Source organism: Lissotriton vulgaris, chromosome 3_1 (genome assembly GCF_964263255.1).
Source record: "Lissotriton vulgaris chromosome 3_1, aLisVul1.2, whole genome shotgun sequence".
Taxonomy (NCBI): Eukaryota; Metazoa; Chordata; class Amphibia; order Caudata; family Salamandridae; genus Lissotriton; species Lissotriton vulgaris.
The window spans coordinates 918,386,048-918,395,062 of NC_141689.1; the positions used below are offsets into that span (position 1 = coordinate 918,386,048).

Sequence of the window (9,015 nt, forward strand, 5' to 3'; positions counted from 1 at the left end):
AGTCTGAAGACCAGCATTTGCAGCATTCAGAATGTCTTCTAGACTTTCTCCTAGGGTAAATGCTTTGGAGGCCATTGCACCCCTGGCAGAATGCGCGTTGAAAGCCTGCATATCAATGCCTGCTTCTTGCATTATCTACCGAACTCAACGTGCAATCGTGGGCGAGGACAGAGCCTTGTGGGGTTTTCTGAGTGCAGTGAGCAACTGGCTCTCTCCAGGGGGTCTAAACTCCTCTGTCATCTCCTCATAAGCCTTAAGACAGGAGACTACCCACAGCTTTGGAGAATCCGGGAAAGCAGGGTAAGAGACAGATGTCGTTCCACACTTGGTGCGTCCCGGAATGTAAACGTCACTCCATTGGGGGAAAAAAGGGGGAGTGGGATTGGAGAATCCCAAGAAAATTCCAGAAGAACCGGGAACAACATGTGAGACCTCCAGATCTGCGAAATTAGCACCACCTCCGCTCCCTGGCGCCGAACCTGGGCCGAGGCCCGGGTTATCATGGAGAACGGGGGAAAGGCATAACCTGTCTCCCCCTGCCAATCCTGTAGGAAAGCGTCTGTTTGTTCCGCCAAAGGATCCGGTCCCCAGCTGAAAAATCTGGGAAGCCAAGGATCCAGGCGAGATGCGAAGTGATCCACTGGAAAAGGACCCCAGAGGCCTGGAGGTCCGCAAACATCCCTGGGTGAAATTGACAAATGCTCTGGTCGTGAAAGTGGCGGGAGTGGAAGTCTGCCACCTGGTTGTCCTGTCCAGGCAGGTATTTCGTCGTGACCGCGATCCGGTCGTCTAGGCAATACTGGCAAAAATATGCTGCTAGATCCGAAAGGCCCTGGAGCGTGTTCCTCCCAGATGGTTGATATAGCGCACTGCTGAGATATTGTCCATCTTGAGGAGGACGCAAGAATGTATGGAGTCCAGCATTTTATCGCAAATGAGCCAGCAAGAAGCTCCAGGCAGGCACCCTGGTGAAGTCGCCACATCTCGCGCACCAGCTTGACCTGCTCACGTCAGACTCAATAACTATATCTGGCGCAGATCCGAAGAAGGCTCGACCATTCCACGCCTCCTTGTTGGCGAGCCATCACTGCAGCTCCTCCTTGGCCTTTGGAGTCAGACACACTATGTGGGGATCCGGTTGGCCCCTGCGCAGATACGCCGCCTTGAGACACTGAAGAGCCCTGTAATGGAGCGGGCCGGGGAAAATTGCTTGAATGGAGGCTGAAAGAAGACCTACAATATGATGCTCCTGACAGAGGGATAGCTGAGTCTGAGCTAGAGCCCTCCGAATCTCGTGCCGAATCTTTGTCATCTTGCGGGAGGGAAGACTGAGGGTGGATTCTACAGAGTCTATCAAAAACACGAGAAAACCAACTTTTCTAGACGGGATTAGGGTTGATTTGGTTTTGTTTATGGCGAACCCAAGGTTCCGAAGTAGAACTACTGTGGACTGCAGCTGACGCCAAAGCGTCCCTGGATCTTGTACCTTCAGCAGGATGTCGTCTAAGTAGATTATGAGCCTCATGCCGGACGCCTGTAAGTGTTCTACCACCGGTCGAAGAACCTTGGTGAAGCATCAAGGGGCGGAGGAAAGACCGAACGGAAGGGTGGAGAACTCGTAAGTCTTGTTCCGCCAAAGAATTTGGAGAAACCGGCGGTGGGGTGGAAAAACAGGAATCGCCAAGTAGGCGTCTTTGAGATCGAGGCGTGCCATCCAATCACCCGGTCGTAGAATGTCGCGAAGAAGATGGATACCCTCCATCTTGAAGTGGTGGTAGACCAACCACTCATTGAATTTGCGTAAGTTGATGACTGTCTGCTTTGTCCACAAGAAAAAGGTTGCTGACAAAGCCTCTTGGGTGTGGCATAGACTCTGCAATCGCTCCCTTGTCTAGGAGAGATTGGACCTCCTGATCGATCAAAGCGGCCTCTGCCTCTGAAAAACGGAGGGGACAAGGAGGCGTGATCTGATAAGGCAACCCGTGAAACACAATATGAAAGCCCCTTACCGTTTGTAGGACCCAAGCATCCCCCGTGATGGAAGTCCACATTGGGAAAAAATATGCCAGACGTCTCCCCACTCTTAGAAGGGAAGAAGGGAGAACACTCACCGGAAGAACTGGAGCCGGCTCCACCTCCTCTGCCTCCTCAGTTCTTACCTCGCCGCCCACGGGTGGGGTAAAAGTTTCCGAGGCGATCTTGGTCTTAGTACTGTCTGTGACTGGAGCCTTGACCTCTGTTCTGTTTGGGACGGCCGGACGATCGGCCCCTACCTTGTCCGGCTCCCCTGGAAACCTGGGGGCGAAACACTTTCCTAATAGAAGATTACGCCCGGTCTACAGAGGTAAAGGTGTTGACGAACCTCCCTATTTCCATGAGAAAAGGCTCGCCAAAAAGGCCACCCTGCGCAACCGGGCCTGCTTCGGAATCCCCCAGGTCCCAAGCTTGGGGTCAACCTCTAAAAGGAGAGACGTGCGGCACTCGCTGGGCCCAGGAAGAGAGGTGGTCGGGGGAAATCAAGGACCCAGAGGTCTTGGCCTCCTCCGCCATATCCAGAATTTTTTTAATTGGTCCCAATATATCCAGCAACTTGTCTTGACAGGCCCTCAAGGACCTGTCAATGCCCTTCTTGGGGTCTTTAACGAATTTCTGGAGAAAGGTAGCCATTCTGGGGTCTATATCAGGGGTGGGTTCTACTTTCCCCTCCAAGGAAGGGTCGCAGGTTCCAGAGGGTGGCGGATCCAACTGGCCACATACTGGGCGACCTTGTCCAAAGGGGCCCAGTCGGAGGACCACAGATGAAGGATATCATCTGGGTCCAACATGTCCGCACAAAGATTCTGTTCCTCAGGGGTCTGAGCCGGTTTGGAAGGGCGCCAAGGGTGGGACGACTCAGTAGAATTGTCCGCGTCCCCTTGATCCGCATCCCCTGGGAGTCCATCACAGGAGGTAGAGGGGACCACCGGAGGAGTGGTCCTAGCCAAGAAGGCCTGTTTCAGGCGGGTGAAAGCATCAGGGTCCACCCCGCGTCTCTAGCACGCTTGGTCGGGGTGGCTGTTTATCTGCAGCAGAAGTACTGGGAGAAGAATCACTCACACAGGCCTGGGAGGCCCTGACCAATTTATTACAGGCCTGTTCAATTTTTCCCAGCATCATAAATGTCGTCGTCCCAAGGAAGGGCCGCGAGGGGATCTTCCTCCCACTGATCATCCTGATAGGTATCGTCCTGAAAGGTCTCCATTTAAGAGGTAAATACTAGGTAAGTTCTTGAGAGGGACCTGGACTCGCAAGGTGGTGTGCCTCAAGTTAAGGGGGGCTGGATGTCAGCCACAAATGTGGGCGGGCAGCGCTTGCAATCATTAGGGCAGAGCCCGAGACTCCAACAGCCCTGGTGCCAACAAATGTTTATACAAGGGCAGCCTGCCCACGAAGGTCCCAGCAGACACTGTCTGCTTACAGACTCTGCAAGAGTAAACAGAGCGTTGTTGGCCTAACAGTACGGGCCCACCCCCAGTCACAGTGGGACTGAAAGCCCTGCCTAATGGCAGTTACGGACCCAAACAGGCATTTAATGGGGGCGTGAAGTCAATAATTTGCTGCAATGCAGAGGTGACATACAGAGTACAGACCCGGGTCTGGGCGTAGGGCAGACGCGGACCAAGCACATGCAGCACCGACGCTCAGGGATCTGACTACGTTTGGAATGCGCAGAATCCCGGGCGCTTTCGCTGTGACAGGCTCGCAATCCAGCGCCCTCTGGCGGGGACTCGAGTCCACCGCAGCCGGCACCACTACAACAGCCGCTAGGGAGCCTGGCGCTCCCAAGGCCGACTGTGAACTCCCGAGTAGCGGTGGGTCGCAAGTACCAAACGCCTATAGGGAAACAAAGAAATAAAGCAATAAGCGGAGATGGAAGGCACGTCTTCTCAGACACATAAAAGCGGGCGTTCCAGCACCAGCGCGCCATGAAACGGGCGCCACAGAATTTCCTTCACTGAGTCACAAGTGAGCAATATAAACATATACCGAAGTACAGTAAGCATGAAAACACAGCATTTAAACCACACGGGTTCAAGAAATGCCACAATAAGGAGAGTAGAATAAGAAAAAAAAATAAGGGTGACTTATCTAGGCTGCAGCAGCGAAGAAAGAGGAAACATGGGCTGGGACAGAGGACCATCAACACCAGGAGGACTCCTAAATGGTCCTGTTGAAGGGACACTATCTAGAAACACTCTATTGTTTGTTTGTTGGTTCCCTATGGGTTATGGGAAAGTTGTTGTTTTTTTATCTGACTTTAAAATGGCCACTGTCAATAGATGTGAAGAAAGAAAAACATAATCCTCGCCTCCGTTCCTGACATAGAATCACACAATAGTTGAAACGTACATCGTTAATGTTGTGAAGGTGCAATTAAGGTCTCTGATAATAAATGGTGGTAGTAAGATGTGATTGTAAAATGCTTACCACATTCTACATCTTTGTATCTAACCATGGTGCATCATTTTATGAAATTGAAAATTAAAGGAATTTATGGATGATGGCATTTGGGAGTTTTCACAAATACAGTTTACAAGCACTCAAAGGCACACCTTGCTTTTAGATATATGCTAAGTTTTTCCCTTAAAACTGATGACGTGAGAAAGGGTGGAAAGTATGGGCATACTGTTAACCAAAAACAGTTTCTCATTTCCAAATTGCACTGAGCAACGGTCGCGAGTAAGACTGACCCCCTGCCAGTGTCCTCTTAGAGCAGGGGTACTCATAGTACGGCCCGCGGGCCGGTGGCGGCCCGGCAAGCCTTCCTTGGCGGCCCGCCGGACCTTACAGACATGTACCAATTTAAAAAAAAAAAATCAAGAGTTTTAGTAAACACCGGCGGTTGATGCAGCCTGACTCGGAGAGGCTCTGCTCTACGGGGCTGGGAAATTCCAGCCATAGAGTGGAGCTGCAGGGGCCTCAGAAGAGGTGAAACAGAACAAAGCCTCATTAACGATGTAATGGTCTTTTAAAGACCTGTGTAGTGCTCCGGCTGTGTGCGCGCCAGGCAAGCTGACTCATCCCGGGCTGCCACAGAGGAGGAGGGGGGGGGAGGGGGGGATTGTTGGACAATTACAGTGATCAGGACAAACCCCGTGACTGATTGAACCGAGCCACTTGGAGATCACTCTGCGCAGCCTCGAGTAGCATTTGTTTTATCGACACTGAAGGGATGAAAGTCTGAATCAGCCCAGCCTTATTTGGAATCTCTGCCCTCCGGATTACACCTGATCTCTGCTGCAGTGGTCCAGCCAGCTCTCGTGCACCCTCTACATTAGGGAGTCACTAATAATGTGCTGCAGATTTTGGGAAGGCTGGGGAAGGTGGTTCGATGTGTGCAGCAAATAGCTCTTGCTTTTCGTGATATTTCTAATAGAATTAATACACCTTGCCTAGACAGAGATAGGGAGACAGAGATGGAGAGAGAGGGCGAGGGAGGGAGAGACAGAGGGAGGGAGAGTCAGGGGAGGTTGAGGGAGTGAGAGAGTCAGGGGAGGGCGAGGGAGGGAGTGAGAGAGGGAGGGGGAGAGTCAGGGGAGTGTGAGACAGAGGGAGGGAGAGACAGAGGGAGGGAGAGACAGGGGAGGTTGAGGAAGGGAGAGTGAGGGCGAGAGAGGGAGAGTCAGGGAAGGGAGACAGAGGGAGAGCCAGGGGGTGAGGGAGGTAGAGAGAGGGAGAGTCAGGGGAGGGAGAGAGAGGGAGAGTCAGGGGAGAGGGAGGGAGGGAGAGCCAGGGCAGGGTGAGGGAGAGGGAGAGTGAGAGTCAGGGGAGGGCGAGGGAGGGAGAGACAGAGGGAGGGAGTGTGAGGGGAGGGAGGGAGGGAGAGTGAGGGGAGGGAGGTAGAGAGAGGGATGAGTCAGGGGAGGGAGAGAGAGGGAGAGTCAGGGGAGAGGGAGGGAGGGAGGGAGAGCCAGGGCAGGGTGAGGGAGAGGGAGAGTGAGAGTCAGAGGCGGGCGAGGGAGGGAGAGACAGAGGGAGGGAGAGTGAGGGGAGGGCGAGGGAGGGAGAGACAGAGGGAGGGAGGGAGAGTGAGGGGAGGGCGAGGGAGGGAGAGGGAGAGACAGAGGGAGGGAGTGTGAGGGGAGGGAGGGAGAGTGAGGGGAGGGAGGTAGAGAGAGGGAGAGTCAGGGGAGGGAGAGAGAGGGAGAGTCAGGGGAGAGGGAGGGTGGGAGGGAGAGCCAGGGCAGGGTGAGGGAGAGGGAGAGTGAGAGTCGGGGGAGGGCGAGGGAGGGAGAGACAGAGGGAGGGAGAGTGAGGGGAGGGCGAGGGAGGGAGAGAGAGACAGAGGGAGGGAGAGTGAGGGGAGGGAGAGGGAGAGAGAGGGAGGGAGGGAGAGTGAGGGGAGGGAGGTAGAGAGAGGGATAGTCAGGGGAGGGAGAGAGAGGGAGAGTCAGGGGAGAGGGAGGGAGGGAGGGAGAGCCAGGGCAGGGTGAGGGAGAGGGAGAGTGAGAGTCAGGGGAGGGCGAGGGAGGGAGAGACAGAGGGAGGGAGTGTGAGGGGAGGGCGAGGGAGGGAGAGACAGAGGGAGGGAGTGTAAGGGGAGGGAAGGAGTGTGAGGGGAGGGAGGAAGAGAGTCAGGGGAGGGAGAGGGAGGGAGAGAGAGAGAGTCAGGTGAGGGAGAGGGGGTGAGTCAGGGGAAGGCGAGGGAGGGAAAGAGTCGGGGAGGGAGAGAGAGGGAGAGACAGGGGAGGGAGGCAGAGGCATAAGGAGGGAGGGAGACAAAGGGAGGGAGGGAGGGAGGGAGAAAGAGGGTGAGAGGGAGAGAGAGAGGAAGACAGGGAGAGAGAGGGAGGGAGACAGTTAGAGAAAGGGAGGGAGACAGTTAGAGAAAGGGAGAGAAAGGGAGACAAAGAGAGGGAGGGAGACAAAGAAAGGGTGGGAGACCAAGAGAGGGAGGGATACAGAGAGAGGGAGGGAGACAGAGAGAGGGAGGGAGACAGAGAGAGGGAGGGAGATGGAGGGAGGGAGGGAGGAAGTGGGAGGGAGTGAGGGAGACAGAGAGAGAGGGAGAGAAAAAGAGAGGGAGGGAGAAAAAGAGAGGGATGGAGAGAAAGAGAGGGAAAGAGACAGAGAGGGGAGGTAGAGAAAGAGAGAGGGAGGAAGACAGAGAGAGGGAAGGAGACAGAGAGAAGGAGGGAGGGAGACAGAGAGAGGGAGGAAGACAGAGAGAGGGAAGGAGACAGAGAGAAGGAGGGAGACAGAGAGGGAGGGAGACAGGGAGGGAGGGAGACAGAGAGGGAGGGAGGGAGACAGAGAGAGTGAGGGAGACAGAGAGTGAGGGAGACAGAGAGAGTGAGGGAGACAGAGAGAGTGAGGGAGGCGAGAGAGGGAGGGACGGAGAGAGAGAGTGAGAGGGAGGTAGAGTAATAGAGAGAGGGAGGGAGGAAGAGAAAGAGAGAGAGGGAGGGAGACAGAGAGAGAGATATGTGTGTATGCTCGGTCTGGTGGCTCAGTGGACAAAGACATCCGCTGCCAGGGCCTGTGTTCAACCTCATGGTCACAGTTTTTTTTGTCTCTAGCCCCGCCCCCTCTCTCACTGACCACGCCCCCACCGGTGCGGCCCTCGGCCACAAACTACACTGAAAATTTGGCCCCTTAGAGAAAGTTTGTGAGTACCCATGTCTTAGAGGAATGCTTTTGCATTTTCTCACACATAACAAGGGCCACAGGAATAATGCGGCAGGGGAGGGCCAAATTATGTAGGAGGGTTGACTAAATTATTCAGCAGAAAAGGCAAATTATGTGGTGTAGTCCGGCACATTTTGTGATAGTATTACTTTCAAATTTTTACATGTTTTAACACTGTCTAAGCATAGGTTACATCTCATTAGTAGCAGTTTTACCCTCAAATTTAACAACAAAAAGGTGACTAGTCAACCTGTACAAAGGGCTTTCTACTGCACGACAACGAGATTTGCTGCGTTTTTAGCAACATTTAAATCTTTTGAGCTAGAAACAAAAATACATTTGTTACAACCTGCAGATTATGGATTAAGTGGCAAATGCGGCAAATCCGTATTTATGCGAAAAATGTTGTTCCCGCACAATTGCATAATTTCAGTGTCCTGCATATAACAGCTCAAGTGCCAGCTTTCTGTCTTCCTTATGGGACAAATTTGGCTCTTTTAGATATACATCATACCTCCCATCTCCAAATACTTCCGTTTTAAATGTGAGTCGTATATTCGAATCCCCTAAACACCCAGATGTTGTTTTATCCTTAGACAGATAAAGTGACATGAGATGCAGAGTTATTTTATCAATAATACATGATTTGTTTTTAAACCTAATTGTATGTGCTATGATTTCTTTGACAAATGGCAAATTTAAAAAATAATAATTTTTGATATTCCTGTTTTAGGTGATGATCGAAATATTACCGAGGTCTACGTGGCTGGAAACATAATTTCTCTACCGGAGCTATCATAAATTCTGGGCTACTGTCCGATCCTTTCATTATTTGACTGGATGCTGGTTTTTAAATTTTCCTAAGGCAGCAGTAAACATAATACCTTTAGAGACCTCTCGATAGCTCTTGGCAGAGTAAGAAACAAAGCACTTTAGAATGGAAGTGATTTAATGAAACTAGCAAAGAAAATTACCATAGCTACTATTTGCACTTTATTCATAATCCATAATAGAATGATATATAGTTCTCAAATATTTTAAAATAAACGTTTTTTTCTCAAAAATAATATGGGACGATTTCATTCAAATATTTTTAGTGCTAATTTATGCCAAAAAAATAGAAAAATAAGTGTTGAGAATACTGGTAAATGTTGCACATATGTTTTTTTTGTTTCTTTTTCTCCTATCCACAATGTACGTTTAAAAAAGTACTGTTGGTCAGTGGTGTGAGGAAGGTAAGTCAGGTAACCTCAGGGCTTTTGGTTGGAACAGAGACGATGTAGGATGTTGCCACTACATGCGATGCCCTCGCACGAAGCTGACAATCACAGTCACCTTTGCTCTGCT

The 9,015-nt window shown here is 51.8% G+C and overlaps 1 protein-coding gene across 2 annotated transcripts in view; it reads left to right on the forward strand.

Moving 5' to 3' along the window:
- GDA (guanine deaminase) overlaps positions 1 to 8,732 on the forward strand; it is a 763,322-nt gene extending 754,590 nt beyond the window's left edge. For both annotated transcript variants that reach the window (XM_086961261.1, XM_086961262.1), the window contains one exon: positions 8,402 to 8,732. In XM_086961261.1, the coding sequence (XP_086817387.1) occupies positions 8,402 to 8,469 (68 nt within the window). In that variant the 3' untranslated portion in view covers positions 8,470 to 8,732. The remainder of the gene's footprint in view (positions 1 to 8,401) is intronic.
- The last annotated feature ends 283 nt before the right edge of the window (positions 8,733 to 9,015 follow it).